The 22,399-nt window shown below is 36.7% G+C and overlaps 1 protein-coding gene across 1 annotated transcript in view; it reads left to right on the top strand.

The window, feature by feature from the left end:
* LOC119075776 (neuroligin-4, Y-linked) overlaps positions 1–21,839 on the top strand; it is a 192,201-nt gene extending 170,362 nt beyond the window's left edge. The window contains exons 7-13 of the mRNA XM_037182331.1: positions 9,264–9,506; positions 10,851–10,995; positions 12,522–12,734; positions 15,039–15,177; positions 18,296–18,447; positions 18,515–18,627; positions 18,730–21,839. Coding sequence (XP_037038226.1) covers positions 9,264–9,506; positions 10,851–10,995; positions 12,522–12,734; positions 15,039–15,177; positions 18,296–18,447; positions 18,515–18,627; positions 18,730–19,550 — 1,826 coding nt within the window. The 3' untranslated portion in view covers positions 19,551–21,839. The remainder of the gene's footprint in view (positions 1–9,263; positions 9,507–10,850; positions 10,996–12,521; positions 12,735–15,038; positions 15,178–18,295; positions 18,448–18,514; positions 18,628–18,729) is intronic.
* Positions 21,840–22,399: the final 560 nt, after the last annotated feature.

Here is a 22,399-nt window from a genome sequence, read left to right as displayed (position 1 = left end):
ATGGCATCCGTTATTCGCAGTCAATTTAAATTTTCGAATTCCCTTTTATAATAACATTATCTTGCCACCTGACACAACAGTTTACCGTGGCTGTTGTGCGGTTTGTTATTCAAATACATTTAAAAGAAAAATACTCAGAGCATTTTTAAAATCAGATTTTCCATACGTACGTACAATACATTAAAGTAACAAGCATATTCCATTAAATGTACATTAGATCCGGTCGCCTATTGTTGACTCTATTCTCGCTTATATAGATTTTTTGTGTGTTGTTTTATGAATTCAATAACTGAGCTGGAGCATAGCTTTCGCACAATATCTATATGTCGGGTTGATTGTATGATCGATTGCTTTATAATGGTTTTTACAATCGAAGTAACATTAAAATGACAAAATCGATATACCCACCTATGTTCTCTAAGTGGGAGACCGATAAAGGAGAAGAAAAAACTTTGCGAAAAGATTTCTTAAGAAGCATAAAGTCACGATTCCGATGTGCAATAATTTTTTATGGAAATCATTTTGTTGTTAAGATGGCTTTATTGAGTTAATTCGGTTGGATTGTTATTCTTGCAACAAATAATGATAACATAGAAATACGATGTTACTCGTGGCGTTAGATTATGCATTTTACAATTTTTAAGGATATTATCGCCTAGGAGATAATTTTATAGACCAGAACATATTGTCGCCTAAAAGTTAGTGCGCTCGTCTGGAAGTTGGTATTATCGCCTAGAAGTTTATATAATCGCCCATAAGACAATATTATCGCCCATAAGACAATCCCAACAAAAATCTCTTCGAGAAAAGTGTGACGCAGTCTTTGAAATACAATTTCTACAATGAATGATATCGCTAGAGTTGACGCTTTCAGCTTCGTTACGCAAAAATTAAATTTTACACCCAATTTTAGTTCAAACAAGCTGGCTTAGGTTTTCTCATCATCTGCCAAATAATTTTTACCAAAAAAAATTTAGACTGTAAACAACCAAAATTTTACCAAAAAAATCTGCGTCGCAAAGTGGAAAATGTTCAGGAACAGACCAGCAAGAAAATTCGAAAATTTGACGAAATTTGAAAATTTGACGAAATTTGAAAATTTGACGAAATTTGAAAATTTGACGAAATTTGAAAATTTGACGAAATTTGAAAATTTGACGAAATTTGAAAATTTGACGAAATTTGAAAATTTGACGAAATTTGAAAATTTGACGAAATTTGAAAATTTGACGAAAATAGAAAATTTGGCGAAAATCGAAAATTTAACGAAAGTAATTCTCTATCTGCCACCATTCAAGAAATATCTCCAAAACCCCAATTGACCCACCCATTTCCAACTTTCGACATTTTTCAAATATGCCCTCTGGTCTACTCGTAAAACTCTGAGACTTTGCCGAAGAAAGTAATTCTCTATCTCTCATAACCCAAAAAAATATTAGTCCTTTCATCCTACGCTCGAGTAGCTCAAAATTTGGTCACTCTAATCACTCTAGCTCAAACGAATCTGCCCCGATTTTTTTAATTATTTTTTTGTTCGAATCGTGTTACGAATACCTTTCATATGATGGGTCGCACGCCTCTGTAGGTTTCAATACAGCTAAGCTACAGCCGAAAACGCGTTCCCGACCCTCGAAAACCACACTCAGAAACCACTTCGAGGCCAATAAAACAAAATTCTGGTTTTTTCTGGGGTAATGGCGTGTCACATTTTCATTTTTATGCCCACCCTGAGGTTCCTGCAAAATTTCATGGAGATTGGCTGACTAGTTTCCGAGATCGACCGTCGATAGATAGACAGATAGACAGATAGATAGAAACATACAGACAGAGTAAGTTGAAAGATTTTGATTGTTTGAAAAACGTTAATTTGGTGCATTTTCTATCGAAATGACCAACTTCAAAACGATGTATCTCCGGCAATTTTAAAGTTACATAGTCGAGTGATAGCTCGTTTTGCTCGTATTTGAAGCGCGAAGAAAGAATAGGATTTGTGGTGATACAGGCCAAAGGAAAGAAACTTAAATTCTCGCCTATATATAGTTGCCGCGTTCCTTCGTTCTTTTTTTGGAAGTTAGACTGCGTCAAGTCCTCCGCTGTCGCTCCGGACATGATTTTTAAGGATATTATCGCCTAGGAGATAATTTTATAGACCAGAACATATTGTCGCCTAAAAGTTAGTGCGCTCGCCTGGAAGTTGGTATTATCGCATAGAAGTTTATATTATCGCCCATGAGACAATATTATCGCCCATGAGACAATATTATCGCCCATGAGACAATATTATCGCCCATAAGACGATATTATCGCTCAGAAGACGATATAGTCGTCCAGAAGATGATATTATCGTCCGGAAGATGATATTATCGATGAGAAGATGATATCATCGCATAGAAGTTAATATTATCACCCAAAAGACGATTTTATCGCACAGAAGTTGACATTGTCTCTTCGTGATAACATTACTCAGAAATACATTTTTTCGTCTTCTGAGCGATAGAATCGTCCGGGACCATAATCACACGGTAGAAATGTCACGTATTCGCCAAATTGACAGTGACTAACTTATAAAAACCGAGGTAGAGAGTTGATAACAGATATGACTTTGAAAACCTTATTCCAAATGTTGTATTACTTTAGGAGGATTTTCTTCACCTTTTTCCTCGATTTTCATTGATTTTTAATTATTTTATTGGAAAAGAGGGTCTCACAGCGTAGAATCATGTGCGTTACGTGTTCACTTTGATCGAATTTTCTAATACCAAAAGAATTGTCTCTTAATACCATGTCCTCTGTCGAATAAAATCTACATGATGCCACGACTACTTGGACAGTTTCCAGCGGATTTACACTATTTTTTTTTTAGATAAAACACTGTAACAAAGGGAGAAGAATCTTACAGCGCCGCTCTGAATTATTCCCAGAAATAAATATTTCCGTGCAATTGATGCCGCTGTCTTGGGTATTTTCCAACGTATTTCAATGACCTTAAAAAAAGGATAAAGAATTTCGTGCCGAATGTGCTAGTAAATTATCTCATAAATTTCTTCTCGAACCTGACCCACCCAAAGAGTTGGTTATTGTGTGTGGATTAACAAATGAATAGCTAGATTTTTCTTGTATAACGAGCTGTCAGTTTTCTTCGATTTTATATTTATTAGCCCAAAATAATGATTATGGGGCGAGAGTAATAAATTTTGCCTGGACATCAGGCTGAACTGTCTCATAGCACCACACCGAGGTGTAAATGTGAATTAACGCAATTTCTAGAAAATCAGCAACATGTGTGTGTGCATATACATCCGCAATATACATTTCTGGATCGAAATTAATAAATGTCATCAACTTCCAGAAAGGACCACCCGACGAACAATTTAATTTCAATTTGTGTCATTTCCTATTGAAATCATTGCAAATCGACTTTCATATCAATTTTCCTCGATAATTTATTTTCATCTATACCATTACGTTATCTATAGATATACGTAACTTAGCCACACTTCAATTCACTTTAGAATAACTTGACACATTTCGATTGTACGTTGTGCGAGAGAGTGTCTGGTTTTCCGTTATATAAGTTAATTATGCAAAATTATATTGAAATAATTTTCGGAAAAGTTACGGTATTGAAGTTTATAAATGGAATTTGAATTGTGGAAAATTCGAAAACCACATCTAACACACGTTTTCTGTGTCAGAAACATACACATATACATACTTACGCACACACGAACAATGGAGCTCACACAGTGCTGTATTTTTCTGTGGTAGAATGGAAGCTAAGCTCAGATGAGAATTTTCGAGATTTATTATTGTGGAAGATTGGAAGATCGGAAGAAAATCGTTTAGATTTTCAAGGACTTTCATCGATGTTTAAGGATTGTTCGACTGATATTTTGAGGAACTTGTTGGATTTCCAAGGATTTTCTCGGATTCCCATCATTTTCTTCAGTTTCCTGATGATTTTCTTAGATTTTCTGATCAAACGATTTTACTTTTTCATTATTTTCTTGGGATATTTGGCTCATTACAGTGATCTAATATCTTGAAAGATTGGACATTTGTTTCTTTATCGTAAGAAAAGCCTTTGAGGATTTTTAAAGATTTTAGGAGGATTTTGTTCCGACTAACATCTTGAGGAAGTTGTTGGATTTCCAAGGGTTCTCTATCAGAGCCTAATATTTGGGAATTAATTCTCTAAATTCCCAAAATTCCCAAAAATTCTCAAAAATTCCCTAAAATTCCCAAAAATTCCCCAAAAAAAACAACAAATATTTCAGAACATATTGAATATAATATATTCAGTAAATTGAGCTTAAGCGGCATATCGCCAAAACTGGAGGTGACGGTGATAGCGGAATAAGTGGTCTCCGATTTTAAGGAGTGATAGGAGGTGATAGGAGTCTTCAATTCTAGAGAATCGTATCTTTCATTTTTTTCGAACATTTTTTTAAATTTTCGGTTAAAGTGTTCAAAGGTGAAAGCATGTCATGTGAAAACCTTTTTGCGGCTACACTCCGACCTTCTATGAAAAACATTGATGATAACTTCTTATTAGAATATTTTTTGAAAAAAGTGGTTTCATCGTTTGGTGCCACAACATATAAAGTTTCGATAGCCACCAGAATAAACCGCGAGCCTTTTTTAATAAAAGTTTAGTTTTGTTATAAAAACTTTTTAGTTTTTTTATAGAAATTAATTAAAAAGCTGACAGCTGATAGGAATATTTTGTTTGTTAGTGTTGGTTTTTTTTGGTTATCTCGGTGATCACAATTAAAACAAACTGTCAACAAATAAAACATCCCAATTTGTTAAGTCACGAAATTGTTTTTTTTTTCAAGCGCGAGATTTTTTGAAAATTGGAGCGGCTTTTTAAACTGAAATTGAGAATTTCAAATTCCACTTTTCCAATATCAATATACATTTTCAGTGTGTTTTTGATGTGTTAATTGAAATAAAAATAATATGGACTGAGGCTCGCGGTTTATTGTCAAAATTGATGCAGTCTACGCCGAGAAAACTCAAAAGTCCAAAAAATATCACAAAAAACACAAATTTTAGGAGTTTTGAGTCTTTTCTCAGTACACTACATCAATCTGGACAATTCCAGTGGCTATCGAAACCTTATATGTTCTGGCACCAAACGATGAGGCCACTTTTTTCAAAAATAATTCGAATAAAAAGTTATCATCAAAAATGTATTTCATAGGGGGTCGGAGTGTAGATTGCTCTTAAATTGTTGTAGTGTTGTACTAATGTCGGCTTTGGAGAGACCTACAAGTAGAGTATACGCCCTGGCTGGTGTGAGTACATCGACAAGAATTATATCCTTCAGAGCATAATATTTGGGAACCCATTCTCAAAAGTTCACTAAAATTCCAAAAAAAATCCAATTTTTCTTTGCTTGTTCATAGTTTTTAAAGGTTTTTGAACTTTTCCTGATCTTTTACAAGCATTTAATTATAAAAATGCAAAGAAAAGAAATTTTTTGGAAATTTTAGGGAATTTTTGGGAATTAATTCACAAAATTCCCAAAAATTCCCTAAATTCCCAAAAATCCCGTAAATCCCGTCACTTGCGTCACGCCCGCTTTCGGAGTATTTTCTTCACCATATTTGCGAGATTTTCACGGATTTCAATCGATGTTTAAGGATTTTTCTCGATTTATATTTTGAAGAATTAATTTCCAAGGATTTTTTCGGATTTACAGAATTTTCTTGAAAGGATTTTAGTTTTCCAAAGTTTTCTAAGGATTTTTTTCGGTCGACATTAATCTCGGTATATAGATTCAATATCTTTGATAAGTGGGCATTTTTTGATAATGGATTCGGAAGAAAAGGCTTCTGGGGATTTTGAAGGATTTTAGGGGATTTTCTTCACAATTTTTTGCTGGATGGTAGATGGTTAGGGATTTTTTCATCTTAAATTTGTAAGAATTTGTTGAATTTCGAAGGATTTTTTGGATTCTTGAAGATCTTCTGATGAAAGGATTTTCCAAAATTTTCTATATTTTTTTGGTCGACAGTTGATTACCTAGTTTATCCACCCCTCATCTTGGGATACATTCTTCTAACTAGGAAATATTTTCACTCAACGTCGATGAGATCCTTCAAGGATAAATTAAAAATCAAATACGAACTAAAATTCCACGAGATCTGGTTATATTGGATGTGGAATGCCAGTGCACATTTAATATCACATTATTAGAAGATAACTACATGCAGAAATGCTACGCTGCATTTTCCAACTACCAATTTTCTGTCGTCGTTTCCAAGCACACACTCATAACAGAAAAGGAGGTTGAAATGATTGTGAAAATGGTTTTCGGGTTTCCACATTTCACTTCATATATTATGCATGAAACTATTACAACTTCAATATTTAGACACTTTATTATACATGAGCATCCAATATGATATTTTATGGAAACGAGACATATTAGGTGTGTTACCAGATATATACCTAACACAGTGTGTTACAACATACACCTAAGTCGAACATCAAAAAGTTAATACCACATGTGTTCGACATTGTAATATTCATTAAACTAACATATTATATGTGCACCAGTATGGCAGTGAAGGACATTTCGAGCATACCGAACGACCCATACTGTTTTGAGAAAGAAAAAAAAAACTCAAACTCCGAAATGAATATATACCGGGAGAAGTGCGGGAAATCACAGTTTCGCACATATTGAATGAACTACATTTTGAAATAGAATTCTACGTAACTTTTGACTCATGCTCAAAAATTGAACAAACGCCAAAAATCAAAACTTGAACCAATTGTAATGAAGAATGGAACACATCCATTTTTGACATTTGTGACGTTCTATGGAGATTCGTCGTTTTATAGGTCTGTTCCAAGTGCAACAACGAAATGTTATACGTCATCCACAGACAACATACCCAAACAAAATGAAGACAAAATGTATGGAAAAGCGTTGAGATTATGACGTTTGACAGTACTTGCAACAGATCTATTGTCTCAGTTTGAACTTAGCCATCGTTAAATGTTCAATTAGTGATTGCAGTGAGGGTTCAAAATTCTAGTATTTGTATCTGCTCGTCGTATCACCTATTAAAACCATAAAACTGTGATAATGTGCACATGAACGCGTCGAAACACGCAAACGTAGTTTGACAAACGTGCTGTAAATATATGAATAAAAATGGCCTTTCTTTGACACTATTTGCCTTCCGGCAATCAATACAAAAAACGTCAAAAATTATTGTAATTCGGTGCTGTCATCATAACAGTGCTGCCCAACAGTGTTCGTTGATTGCTAAAAGAATCAATGTAACGTCGCTTCATTTTGCTGCATTTCCGGAATGTTTGAACAAAGTGTGTTTGCGTGTTTCGACGCTCAAGTACAAACAATCACAGAATTTTCACAATTTATTCAATTCGTTTCGACAATTTCACAAACAATTATGAGAATTGATGACGCCTTACGGTCAAAAAGGTTGTATCAAGAAACAATTCAGTGGACAAAAATAAATAGACCTTTTCAGAACGAAAAAAGACTAGATGGACTGGAGGGATGAATTGACACCTGACAGTTCATTTTTCCCTTTTTATTCAACGAAAGTGAACGAACTATTCGAGTATTCAAAAACAAATCGATTACAGCTGTCAGCTGTCAATTCATCCATCCACACGATCTAGTCTTTTTTGAACTAAGAACCAAACTACATCGAAATTTTCTGTTTCGAAGTGACTGTTTTGACATTGAAATTTTTTTGATGTTGTCATTTTTGACATTTGAAAAATTTTGTCATAACGTCAACTGAAATCGTGAACTGTACGCTTTACTGTAATATTATCCAAAATTAATTGCTTACACTCGCGGAATTTTGAAAACCGACACATTTTCTGTTTCTGTGTTTTACTTGAGTTTCTGATTTCTCCATATAAAAACACATGCAAAATTCACAAAAAAACCAGTAAACCACGAAACAGAAAATGTGGCGGTTCTCAAAATTCCGCGAGTGTATGGACAAGTTTTGTGTACAGTACACGTTTTCAGTTGAGGTTATGACGAAATTTTTCAAATGTCAAAAATGAACTCTCACTTCGAAACATAAAGTTTCTATGCGTTTTGGCTCTTAAAAGATTTATTCAAAAATCTACAATCCGAAAAAGAGGGAACATGCACAACAAGAATAGACCTTTTCAGTTCGAAAAAAAGACTAGATCGTCTGGAATTGACAGATGACAGCTGTAATCGGTTCGCTTTTGACTGTCGTTCACTTTTCACTTTTTATTCAACGAAATTGAACGAAATTAATCAAAAACGAACCTATTACAGCTCTCAGCTGTCAATTCATCCCTCGATTGGATTCCAATTTACTTTCGTCACCAATGGCAGAAATGGATGCATTCTTTTCTTAGTTACAGATGGTGTGGGTTTAGATTTTTTTGCGAGATATTTTTCGAATCTCACTGATGTACCAATGGGGTTATGATAGAATTATATTTTAAGTTTCACTGGTAAGAACTGTAGATTCCCGCAGCTCCCGCCGTTTCGATGGAACAGTAAGTTATAACATACAGCACACGGAGACTATGTCTCCCAGAAAAGGACTAAACAAACGAATTGATGTGATTAAAAATTTAACCCGTCTCTCTACGGCAGTGTACACTTATTGTCATGGTGTATTATTAGCATATAAAGTTGTGTGTGCGGTACTTTGCTACACTCTAACAATAAGTGTATAAATACAAGCAACTCTGGACATGAATGCTAGCACCGGACCCCATTTTGCGCCCATTCAGTGGAACATTTTCCCTAAATATTATTTTATATCTCTGGTACGACAATTCATACATAATAAAAGCGTTTTGTGGTTTATCTAATGCATGCAAAATACAATTTCGTTAAAGTCATCCACATATTTCCCACATGGATGTTTCATCGCTGTCCAACTATATCTACGGTTTTGTTATTTTTGTTATGAGGACCATTATATTATATGTGTGTGTGGAAGCGATACACTCAAATATATATATAGAGATTGCACACTGCACACTCTCGGTGGACTTCATTTGGTACCATCCATACACACATATATGACGATCCATAAGCCAAATATCAGTTACGATAATAATTATGGAAGTAGTTATGCACACGTCGAATTAGCATAGAACATGGTCAACGGATGAACCGGCATGCATATAATATTGTTCCATTTATATTATACATTTTGCGCTCATTTTCATTGTGTTGTTTATCGTTGGTTCTTTTCACCACCCCCACGCAGGAATGCTGTTCCATCGTGCTATGCTGATGTCGGGATCCGGACTGGCACCATGGTCATTAGTGAGCGATCCAGCTCATTATGCGGCCATTGTTTCCCATCATGTTAATTGTTCGCCGGAACTGCCATATTCACATCTTATGAAGTGTTTGCGTGAGCGTCCCCTCGAGGCCTTACTGTCCACTCCCATTCGACCGCCCGATTTCGGTAACGCGTTTGGACCGAGTGTGGATGGTGTTGTTATAGGTATGTATTGGATGTTATGGATTTTTTAGCTTCTCGTTTTTATGGTGGACCACTCTCCACAATGATTTATGGCGAAGCACTCTTCCCGATTCCCAGCTCAAGAACTGAGGAGTATCAAGGAATTTAGCAATTCTTTCTTCTCATATCGATCTTTAGTGGGATTGTGAAAACACCTGTAGGTTGGTTCCTAGAATCAGACTACTCTTTCCGACTCACAGCTCAAGAACTCTGACATTTCGAGGAATTTAACAATTCTTCCTTCTCATGTGGACATTTAGAAGGGATTGTGAAAACACCTGTAGGTTGCTTCCTAGAATCAGACTACTTTTCCGATTCCCAGCTCAAGAACTCAGACATTTGGTGGAATTTACCAATTCTTTCTTATCGAGTGAACATTTAGTGGGATTGATAGAAAGCACCTGTAGGTTGGTTCCTAGAATCAGACTACTCTTTCCGACTCACAGCTCAAGAACTCTGACATTTCGAGGAATTTAACAATTCTTCCTTCTCATGTGGACATTTAGAAGGGATTGTGAAAACACCTGTAGGTTGGTTCCTAGAATCAGACAACTCTTTCCGATTCCCAGCTCAAGGACTCTGACATTTCGAGGAATTTAACAATTCTTTCTTCTCACGCGGCTCTTTAGTGGGATTATGTAAACAACCTTGGGTTGGTTCCTAGAATCAGACTACTCTTTCCGATTCCCAGCTCAAGAACTTAGGCGTTTTGACGAATTTTACAATCCGTTCTTCATATGTGGCTCTCTAATGGGATTATGGAAACAACCGTTGGTTGGTTCCTAGAATCAGACTACTCTTTCCGATTCCCAACCGAAAAACTGAGATATTTCGAGGATTTTACTTGATTCATGGTATTTTGAACACTCATCCGTGATACTCCCATCTTGTTTCTCGAACTAAGAGACGAAACCACACACTCGAATCTTACGTCCTTCTCTCATCAATTTAACTTGAATTCTTGGGAATTGTAGATGCAGACCCCTCGATGACTTTTTCTCCCATCATCTCCGATGGTCGAAATAGCCAAACTCTATATCGATTTGTTCAAATCGTTTATCCCTCCAATGAATAGATCCTGTCTCGCAGGCAATATTCGAAATTTTAGCTGCTTCGATTGGCATACCAGTACGATGGTATGGTTACAGATATAAACCATAATTCTAACTGGCTACAGTTAGGCTCATAGGTTTGAGAGAAAAAGTCTTGCGGAGTTGAAGCTCTAAAACTTCGAAAAAGCATAGAGAAAATCCGTCCCACAGACTAAGATTTGATCAGTATCAAATTCCATTTTTCTAAACTAATGACATTTCTTCCACTATTCAGATACAGACGAAATCGTTCCACAAGATACCGGACACTATGACTATGGTGTACCAACGCCGAAAACCCAAACCCACCATCCACTTAATACCCTAAATACAATCAATTCCGTTCTACTTCGCAAAACTTCCATAAATAAATTATCAAGGTAAGCCGAAATTTTATAATTTTCCATTATAACGAACTCTCCAAATTGTAATATTGGTATCGTATCATCCAATCTAAACAAACCGCACAAACATAAATGTTTTGTATATACAAATCCAATTACTCCTGAGTCATAATACGAAAAGAATCCGTGTGTAACACACACACAGGGTATACCTTTTGTATAAGTACTTATACTGGTACGTACACAGATAATGTCCCATAATACATCGACTCACACGTGAGTGCAATGACAACCAAAAATGGTAACTTGAATATGATACACATCGCTCATTTATTGCTTGAACGAAAAATAGAATGTGGGAAAGATGAACGACTTAAAGAGCTTTTGCAGCAGGTCACGTATTTCTATTTTCACAAGCAAAATATCTACTGAAATCGTTGTCTTGTTGTCGGAGACCTGATTCAAACTTGACAGGATAGGTGATTCAGATGTTTAGGTCTTTTTCGGTGAAAATTACATTGCAACGCAGATGAGACCTAATTCAGATTTTTTAGGTTTATTTCAGCGAAAATTACATTACAACGCAAAGGAGACCTAATTCAGATGTTTAGGTCTCTTTCGGTGAAAATTACATTGTAACGCAAAGGAGACCTAATTCAGAAGTTTAGGTCTATTTGAGTGAAAATTATTGCAATGCATACGAGACCTAATTCAAATGTTTAGGTTTCTTTTGGTGAAAATTACCTTGCAATGCAAACGAGACCTAATTCAAATATTTAGGTCTATTTCGATGAAAATGACATCGTAACGCAAAGTAGACCTAATTCAAATGTTTAGGTCTCTTTCGGTGAAAATGACATTGCAACGCAAAGTAGACCTAATTGAAATGTTTAGGTCTGTTTCGGTGAAGATTACATTGCAATACAAAAAAGACCTAATTCAGATTTTTCGGTTTTCGATGTCATTTGCGTTGCTATGTGTGGCTGCAGTGAGTTGATTTGTTGTTATAAATCTAAGGCCTTGTCTTCGTCCCATCTGGCTTTCATGCCTAAAGTTGAATGGAAGAATTACGACACGTATTTCTCGTGTAATGTATTTTCATTGCAAAAAGCATGGACATAGCACTGACAGGTACTAAAATTCGTGTCAATTGCCACCTGTTATATTACTATGAATTTTTGAACTAAAGTTAGCAGACAAACGTTATCAGTACCACCTTGTACGCGAATTTCAAAAAGATGATTGCTTTTCCTTAAATTTTAATTTATAATTCCTTCAAGTTATACATATTCATCCACGCTACGCACGCAGAAGACGCACATAGAAAAGAAAAGAAAAAATTATGAAATTACATCCACCGAGAATGTTGTCGTGTGGAAAATTTTCACAGTCTTCTTTACTCTAAAAAGACCCGACAAAATCAATAACAATTCGTTATTCCTACGTGACATTATCTTATTTATATTTGGAAATTTATTCCTTTTCGTTCGCTTCGGGTTTCACCTCTGTATATTCATTCATATGCCCTCTTACATAACCGAAAAAACAATTGTCATGTGTAGGTACGATTTTTTGGTTGGTGTAACGCGCGCTGAGGCATATTTTGCATTTAATTCGGAAGACGTTCAGTATGGCATCGAAGCCGAACGACGATCGAAAATTCTGAAAACATACGTACGGAATACCTACAGCTATCATTTGAATGAAATTTTGGCTACCATCGTTAACGAGTACACAGATTGGGAACGTCCTGTTCAGCATCCGATTAACATTAGGTACGATTGAAATAATCTTTTGAATTTTTTTTTTTCATTTTTTTGTTACAAGTATCTCGTTTGGAGATACATTTTTACACAAATCTGAGGGGAAACCACTATTAGATATCTCAGGATTGTGCTGGTCGATACGGTTCATGATGTTCTGAATGGAATTTAATTGAAAACTTGTGCAAATCACATATTTCTCAAAGGATTTAATTTTCTGTGTCAAAACAAAAAACTTTCGTTCGAACAGTAGAGGGCGCGACGGGCGCCTTTGAAAATATTGACGAAGATGGCGATTTCTGAGTCCTTTTTCATACATTTGTTGTAATGTCAATCAATGCTGACTGGCCATTTAGAGAGCGACGTATGGCCAACGTATAATGTCAAAATTGACATTAGAACAAAAGAATGCTGTCAATTTTGACACTGTACGTCGCTCTCTAAATGGCCAGTGAGTCTCCAAATTGCACATACAAAACCCTTCATTTGCAAGATTTTGTGGCATCCTGCAGAAATGTTTGAAAATTGACGAATAAACGAACCATCTTCATCATAATTTTCAAGAGCGCTCGTCACGCTCCCTGCTGTTCACGCACAAGAAATTGTTTCTTTTGACCCAAAAAAGCCGAATCTGTTAAGAGGCATCGCTACCTGGCTAAAATTGTAGCCTACATTTGTGGGTCTTGAATTTCATTTTTGATGATAGCTTTTCATCAGAATCCTTTTTGAGAAATGTACGACCGCAATAACGACCACGAATGTGTTAGCTTTAAATATGAAAATTAGTTTTGGTTGTAGTTGTTGCACCAGCTCTAAGAATTTTCATAAACTCCTCAGCTCAATTTTCTGTTGACAGCTAACACATTCGTGGTCGTTATTGCGGTCCTATATTTTTGAAAAAGTTTTTATTCCACCAGATATCCATATATCATCAGAAGTAAATTAAAATCTAGTATTTTAAAAAAAACGCCCAAATGTATGCTTTTCAGCAAAGCATCGATGTCTTTTTAAGAGCAATGGACTCTTTGCAAATTTGTAGCCTACATTCAGGCGGAAAAATATTCGTTTGATGATTGGTCAAAACGAAAACCTTTTTTGGAAAAACTAAAACCATTGAAGCACGCAGAAATGTGTTACTTTTAACGGAAAAATTGGTTTCTGGGTGATAACTGGTCCTACTTGAAGAAATATGTGCAGATTACATAAGAATCTGCAAAGGTTTCTCCAAGGGGGTTAAGTTATGACTAACAAACTAATTTTTCCTTTAACAGAAACACATTTCAGAGAAATCATAAAAAATCGTCAAAATGTAGGCTACAATATAGCCAAAGGGTCCATTGCTCTTAAGGTTTGTCGCTCAGTTGGTCCTCTGAAAATTAACGGTGAGGTTCACGATCGATTTGGATCGATAAGAGCTGTGACTGCTCTGATCAAAAGTTGTCTATCCCATCTGTCAAAGTGACGTATTAATCGTCAAACGAAAACAGATATTCGAATTAGTCACAAAAACCGTTAAGTATAGTTTCCACTTAAAAAGAGCACTCCGTTTAGCCTCCGTCTACATGACAGTTGTAAAATAGAACAAAGGACCTGTCACGTAAACGGAGTAAAAAATTGAAATAAATTCAATTTCCACTCCGTTTGCGTGACAGTTCTTTTGTTCTATTTTACAACTGTCATGCAGACGGAGGCTAAACGGAGTGCTCTTTTTAAGTGGAAACTATACTTTAAGCAAAATCTTCGATTTGGTGACCATTTCGCAAATTTATTTTCATTTGACGTTTAAAATGTCACTTTGACAGATGGAATAGACCTACTGCTGATACCAGCAGTCACAACTGTCTTGTCAGTGAAAGTTGTCATTAAGAGCAATGGATCCTTTTTGCAAATTTGTAGCCTACATCTGGGCGGAAAAATATTCGTTTCTCGATGACTTCTCAGAACCAAAATCTTTAATTGTATTCTGTACATATTACAAAAATTTACACAATCTGCACAGGTTTCGCCAAGGTCAAACCAATTTTTCGTTTAGAAGAAACACATGTTTACGTGCGACAAATTTCCAAAGGGTTCATTGCTCTTACCAAACTCGATATGTAAAAATTGAAACTCATTTCATGGACACCGTGACTGTAACCGTTTGAAATTGAAATAGCAAATTAAGTCGTCCATAGTGCAAAGTTGTTTCGTACCTCGACTTTGAAATTAGCGTGAAATTTGTGGACTTTCTTCCGGCTAGTGGTTTACCCCTCGCTCACAGCTCATCCGGTCGCAAACGACTATTTTCTGATTCATTATTTGCTTTACATTTTATAGGGATGAAACACTGGAAGCGTTGAGCGACGCCCAGGTTGTCGCACCGGCTGCACAGACAGTTGACCTGCATTCGGCTGATCATAGAAATTCCTTTCTGTACGTTTTTGATTATCAAACAAAGTTTGGTGATTTTCCTCAGGTAAGTCTATCATAATTTCCGTCTTATCGTTCCACCCGGAGCACCCGTCGTGCACAAAAAAAAAACATTTCTGCAGATTGAGGAAGTTGATCGTGAAATGCACACATAAGAGTTTTTCGGGGGGTGGTAGGAAGGAGCGTGACTAGCAATTGAATATTTAAGTTGATAAACAATAATTGAATTAACTCTCCTCGTGCTAACTTAGACATTTTCTTTCTTCGAAAATTTTTCGTCCTATTTACTATATTCATTCGGTATAACTCTGGTATTACTCGCAAAGAATAAATAAAAACTAAATTGCCAAGAAAACAATCTGCAGTTTAGGTGCAGGGTATCAGATTTCGAAATTACTGTACGTTTGGTCCGAACCATTTTGTGCAATATATATGGCGTACGAGTGCTAAGGAATTATGAGTTTTAATATGATTTGTCTGGAGACTTTCATAAAAACGTTAATACGAAATGTGCTTTATCTTCATTTCCAGCCAATGTCTGGGCTGGGTGAACATACGAATGCGAAACTTTATTCTTTCGTTTCGGTCTGTAGTGACTCGAGAATAATACACACACGTTCGTATACTCTTATTAGCAATTAAATGCGGTGTTTAAAAGTTTAATCCGGCTATAATGATGATAATGACGATGATGATGATGAAGATGGGTTAAGAAAATTAAATGAAAATATCTGTGCAGCAGCAGCCAGTAATCGAGAACGTGGTCGTGTATATGTATAATACGGAACTATATATATAGACGTCCATGATGTTGCATTTGAAAAATGTTTTCTTATGTACAGCACATTTTCATTAACAGCATCGTCGTTGAATAGTAGGGAGTTGCGGGAATCGTTAATAATTTTTACAGTGGCTCGTCATTAAAACGATAGGTACGATCCCCCATGCCGGTATTAAGAAATGAAAACTGAACTTATGTGCTCACACCTGTGAAAGTTTCGACAAAAATTTACTTCTTTCGGACTTGTCGTATTATTGGGGCTCACTAGCTGTATTTTGGTGCATTTTGGTATAGAAGCGTGAATTTTTTTACCATTGACAAATATACATTTGGGGAACGATTAGGAGACTTTGAAAAAGTGACCTCTAGCGCCATCTACATCCGGTTGAAGTTTTCGATGAAGAGGTCACTTTGATGAATTTATGTGTAGCGGCAATCGAAGCTACACAGGTGATATTGGTCTCAAACGAAAGCTGAAGGCTCAAAGTTTTTTTTAGTGCAAATATTTGCAGAATTTTCCATTTTCCCGCAATTTTTCCGAATTTTCTTGAAAATGATATTTTAAAACTGAGGTGAAAGTTATGTCATTTGTAAAATTGGTTCAAAAAAGTTTTTTTTTCGTCGCTATTACGTTGCACGTTCAGTTTCCAAACTTTTAACGGTGAAAACGTTTTTGGATATTCCGCAACAGTGGCTACTAGTTTCAGTTTCCACCGAAAATTTGTCCTCTTTTGCAAGTCAGAAATTTAATCAGACTAGTACTGGGAATGCTAGGCATGATCTAAAAACAATATAAAACCAGTTTTTCGATTTAATAAAAATGATTGAGTTCCCGAAGTCTGCTAAAATCTGCAAAATTTCCTCCTTCGGCGAACTTTCACAGAATCGTAATGACGAGCCACGTAAAAATTATTAACGATTCCCGCCACTCCCAATAACTATTGTGTACAGGATGGATTAATTTAAAAAAATGAATTTAATCCGAAAAGCACACAGTTGTCCATAACCGGTCGAGTACCCTAATCATTTTTCCATAAAATGGGTACTTTGTTTACCAAGGGGAGAAAATAGGAAATTGGAAAAAGAGCGAAAGTTCGAAACAAACACATCAATTTGCAGAGATGGTAATGTGACGACTGGGTCAGCTGTCACTGTCATTCGATATATTCCCTCTATCCGTCGAAACGACGTCCCAGTCGTTATAAATTAGCATCTATCTGTCAATTTGTTTCATTATTTTTGAAAATCAAAACAAAATGGTGAAAAAAAACTCTTGTTGGTGTCCGTGGGTGATACAAGAGGTGAGAAAATAACAATTTTCTTACCTGAACTGTCGTCAGAGAGAGGGAGAGATAGAGAGAGCGTCAACATAACGTCATCTTCTCATCTCATTTGAGTGTAGAAAATAAGGTTGTTCACGTCGCACTGAAGAAATTTTTTCCATAGTTTTCCACGTGAAACATATGAGATAAAGAAAAGAAAAATCAAATCGTAAAGCGAGCGCATTAACTCAAGCGACTGGGACAAAAGTTTATTTTAGTATAACACTACGTACAGTCAGAGGCAGTGAAATTTCAGCATGAATTTATTACAGCTGTTTTTGATTGTATGGGTGGATCAGCTGGAAAAAAGCTGTAGCAATTCACGCTGATATTTCACTGCTTCTAACTGTAAATTTGAAAGAAAACATTAATTTTAATTAATTTTGTGGCCGTCCAAAGTCAAAATTCTGTTACCAACGAAAAATTATTCAACTTTGGCGGGAAATTTCGAACCGAAGATGCATCACGACCTAGGTCATTACTGCAACAGACTCAGGGCGACATTACTTTGGTTTTTTCATCTTTTCCCGTTTTTTCTACAAAAGTGTCCCGAAAGTAGTCCCTGACATACTACACAGCGACAAAATCTTTGCAAGCGAGTTGACAGTTATTTTCGTTGATATGTTGGCAGCCATGTTCGTATGGCCCGTAGTCTAAACGATTTTGAAACTGTCACCCTATAGTTCGGGTTTTTATGTCACCCTGTTCGATTCGGAACTTTTTTGATTTTTGTCGATGGGATATGGTTGGGGGCGAAACTTTCCGGACTGCATTTTTTTCTTGGGTGTTTTGAACCGGTAAGTAACGGTAAAAATCGATCTTTAGTGTAAAAATTAAAGGTGGAACATCTCCGTCAAAACCGATTATTGTTTTATGGTTGGACCAGACTCTGAATGGTTTAATCATATTCCGTCGTCAAAAATCAAAAAAGTTCTAAATCGAGCAGAACGCTTTTCTTCGTCATAAGACCCCAGACTACTAACCCAAATCAATCAATGAATGACTGAATCAAAGACCCCAGACTACTAACTCAAATCAATCATTCATTTCCAACCGTACAGCGTCAAGGATGTATTCACGGCGAGGATTTGCCTTACGTTTTTGGTGCGCCACTAGTCGGAGGGTTCAACCAGTTTCCGCGAAACTACACAAAGTCGGAGATATCGCTGTCCGAAGCCGTGATGCTGTACTGGTCGAACTTTGTCAAAAGCGGGTAAGCCGAGAGTTCATCACCACATCTAAAGTCTGATGTTCACTGAAACATTTCGAATTGATTGCAGAAATCCGAATGAGCCACCCGAGCCGGAACACGGCGGCCGACAAGAACGAAATCGTTTCAAGAATATCGAGTGGACACCGTACGAAAGTGTTCACAAGAAATATTTGAATTTAGGTGAGTCGTTTGCACACTGAATGTATTTTTGACCGATTAGATACCCTGCCAGCGTACGACTATTGTTTACAATGAATGAAAATGTCTTTACTTCTCGGACAGATACCAAACCGAAGCTGAAAAACCACTATCGCGCCCATCGACTGTCGTTTTGGTTGAATTTGGTTCCTGATCTACACAAGCCCGGCAGTGATGATGTGCCCAGTTCACACCATCAACTCGAAGACGATGAACCACCATTACCTGTAGCAACTGTGAAACCGCTGAATCCACCACTGAAACGGGAACCGCAGTCCTCGAATGTGTCGATATTCACAACGCAAGTGTTCTCTTTGCTGAATCTAACGTCGTCTTCCAACAATGGCTCTAAATCCAATCAACAACACAAAGTGTCCAGTTTAGACGCGGAACAGAATGACGAACTCCATCAAGCCAACAATCAAAATCAAGAAGATGGTTTTGCCGCGTACAGTACGGCACTTAGTGTAACAATAGCAATCGGTTGTAGCTTACTAATTTTAAATGTGTTAATCTTTGCCGGTGTATATTATCAACGCGACAAAACTCGTTTAAATGAACCACGCGGCGTCAAAAAACGCAACGAAAACGGCCAAATGCCGAACAACATTTGCGGCGAACTGGAAAATTTGACCATACACTCGAAAAGTGATCCGGCCACGATATTAGGTCATCATCATGCCTTGCAGCATCATCAGATGCCGCCACCCGAATTCGCCGATATGCCGCAACGAGCACCGTTACCGCCAAAACACATGAAACCAATGTCCGATAATCAACTGCATCCGGCCCATGCATTGCAGATTATCGGCGGCAATTGCGGTACGTTGCAGAAGAAAAGTTGTGTCAAAAACAGTAACAATTCGGGGACGTGCCAGAATCCAATGGATGAGTTGCGTGTGTGACGATAGCAGAGATGCGAGTGCGGTGTATACGAAAAATAAAATTGAGAGAGAGAGAGAGAAAAATGAGCGGTGCGAGAGAATGAAAATCTGGAATGGACAGTGAACGACGAAAACCAAAAAACTGTTTGAATTTTGAACGTGAAAATGTAAAAAAGAGAAAAACAAAAAAATTAGCAATCTTCTCCCCGGTGTAGCTTGTAGCTTGTACAACAAGAATTTTATATACTCAACTACAACCCAGACACACAAAACAAACAAATATGGAAAAATATTCAGTAAGTACGTAAGATATATTTATAAATGTATAATCGGGTTCGTATGTAAACGACTGTAACCGTTACACACATAAAATGTAAGTGTTCAAGTGTTTCTAGGACCAAAAAGAAAAAAGAAAAAAAAAATCGTTTTCGTTTTCCCTTTCCCTTTTGCGTAAAATCCCCATCACAAGCACTAATTGTTACATCTAATATTTTAAATGGAAATCGGCGGTGAGGGAATTAATTCAGTTTAAATGAAGAACAGTTCTCTTCGCGCACACCGTTCGGTTTCGGTTGAGACTCGCTTTCACAATTTTCGTAATTGTGTTAAGAAGTCAGGCACAATGAGCTTTTATTACCTACCCCACGTGAAAGTTGACCATTACGTAGCAGTATGCCCCATGCGAAACTTGACCATTACAAGAAGAATATTTTCGGTTAATTTTACGGGGAGATGCGGGAAAACAGGAAAAGTAGGAAAATATGCAGTTTGGCTTGCTTTCTACCCTCTTGCTATTGGTATACAAACCCGATTTTCTGTTTCGTCTCGTCTCGTCAATACCTTTCACACGATTTTTGAGCTAAAACATCCAGAAACATCAAAGGCAAGTGAAAAACAGGCAAAACAAAACAAAATCTTTGTTTTGGGAATTTGACTTCAAACTTCCAACGCCGTTTTGAAGCAGTTCCCATTGGGTCGCGACAACGTGACTACACTAGAAAGATAGGTGGCCACGCAAAACACCATATTCATATTCATATTTTTCTGAAATGTTGCGTTTCAAAACAGTCGGCGTATTTGCCTGTTTCCCGTCGGAAAACATGGGGAAACAGGCATATATGCTGACAGTTTTGAGACCCAACTTACAACTTTTTTTGACTTTTACGTTTTTTACCTCTGTTTTGCGTGCCTAACTAATTTTCTAGCGTAATCATGTCGTCGTGACTCAACGGGAAGTGCTTCAAAACAGCGAAGGAAGTTTGAAGTCAATTTACCGAAACAAAGATTTTATTTTGTTTTGCCTGTTTTCCACTAGTTTCTCAAGCGAATCTCCGGATGTTTTCGCTCTAATTTTACTGCATATTTTCCTACTTTGCTTGCTTTCTCGCATCTCAATTCTTTTGATAATTAACTTTCGCAAGGGGACCTCGGATATGCGGGAAAACAGGAAAAGTGTACACTTCAAAGACTTTTAAACACTCAAATTGTGACAACACCAACTTTTACATAGTTAACTATTGCATCTGAAGATTTACGGAAGAAAATTCCACAAGAAAAAGGAAATTCGCTGTTTTTCTGATTCCTGGCTACGAATCCAATTTCCAAAGACAAAAATTTTTCTGATTCATCTAGTCAATATTTATCGTTTGACATATCCTGGGTTGTCCATGTAGCTCAATGGGTTGAGCGTGGATATGTCACGGGTTCGACTCCCGTGTGAGACATAGTTCATCGGGGTTTTCCTGGTCTTAAATCATTAGTGTCTGCTGTTGGTTCAAACTAGTCAGCTCTATCGACCGTAATATATCTCTACGAAATAACCAAAAATGCTGAATACGTCACATGCATTAGTAAAAATCGAGATTCTAAAATGTCAACTACCAGCGACACCTATGTTTTAATAGATGAAACAATAGCTATTTTTGTGTACAAACCAGATTTTACAAAAATTGGATATTTTGATTCGTCACGTCAAATACCTTTCTTTTGACATCTGAATGTATTGGTTGAAAAGCTGGCACAAAACAGGTAAAACAAAGCGAAAACATTGTTAAACTTGACTGCAAACTTCTGGCCCTGTTTTGTAGCATTTCCCGTTGAGTTTTGATAATTTTTACGGCAGAAAGTTATTTGGGCACCCAAAAGAGATGTAAACAATGTAAAACTTTTAAATTTTCCCGCTGTTTTCTGACGGGAAACAGAGAAGTACATGAAGTGGCGATTCAATATTTGTGACCAATACGTCAAATGAAAGGTATAGATCATTGCCAATGTCGTTTGAAATGTCAAATAAGTTGTCATTTTCATAAATTTAACCTCATAGTAATGGTTTTTTACAGTGTTTTACAGTTGTATGACATACTGTCAAGTTTCAGTACCACATCCTTGAAATTCTACATGTCAAATGATATTGACTAGACCAATCAAAGATACTATCGTCTTTGAAATTGGGTTTATATATCAGTAGCCAAGACTCACGAAAACAGGGGATTCCCTTTTTTTGAGCGATATTTACAGAGAATAAACGAGAATACATTTGATGCTGCAGCGTAATTCTTTAATTCGGAAACAACTTTGTCGAACTTTGTTGTATGTAGTCCAAGTTCTTGTGTCGAAAATTGGCACCGTGCGCCCTATCTGATTTTTCTTTGTCCCATGTTGTTTGCGATGGTGTTTTCTTTTGAACTAACGTGCTGTCACCTTAATGGAATAGAATTCAGAAGGGAATCGGAAAGAAACGGCTTAGCTTCTTGCAGTTCAATAGTTCTAGGATAGGGAAGATAGAAGACTATGAGGATGTCACAAAAATGTTTCAATCGAGAAACAGGGCCCATAATAGAGTGAAAAGTGATTTAGTAGTTCCTAGGTCG

Source organism: Bradysia coprophila, unplaced genomic scaffold, assembly GCF_014529535.1.
Source record: "Bradysia coprophila strain Holo2 unplaced genomic scaffold, BU_Bcop_v1 contig_232, whole genome shotgun sequence".
In the NCBI taxonomy this organism is placed as follows: domain Eukaryota; kingdom Metazoa; phylum Arthropoda; class Insecta; order Diptera; family Sciaridae; genus Bradysia; species Bradysia coprophila.
This window is presented reverse-complemented; position numbering and strand designations above follow the sequence as displayed.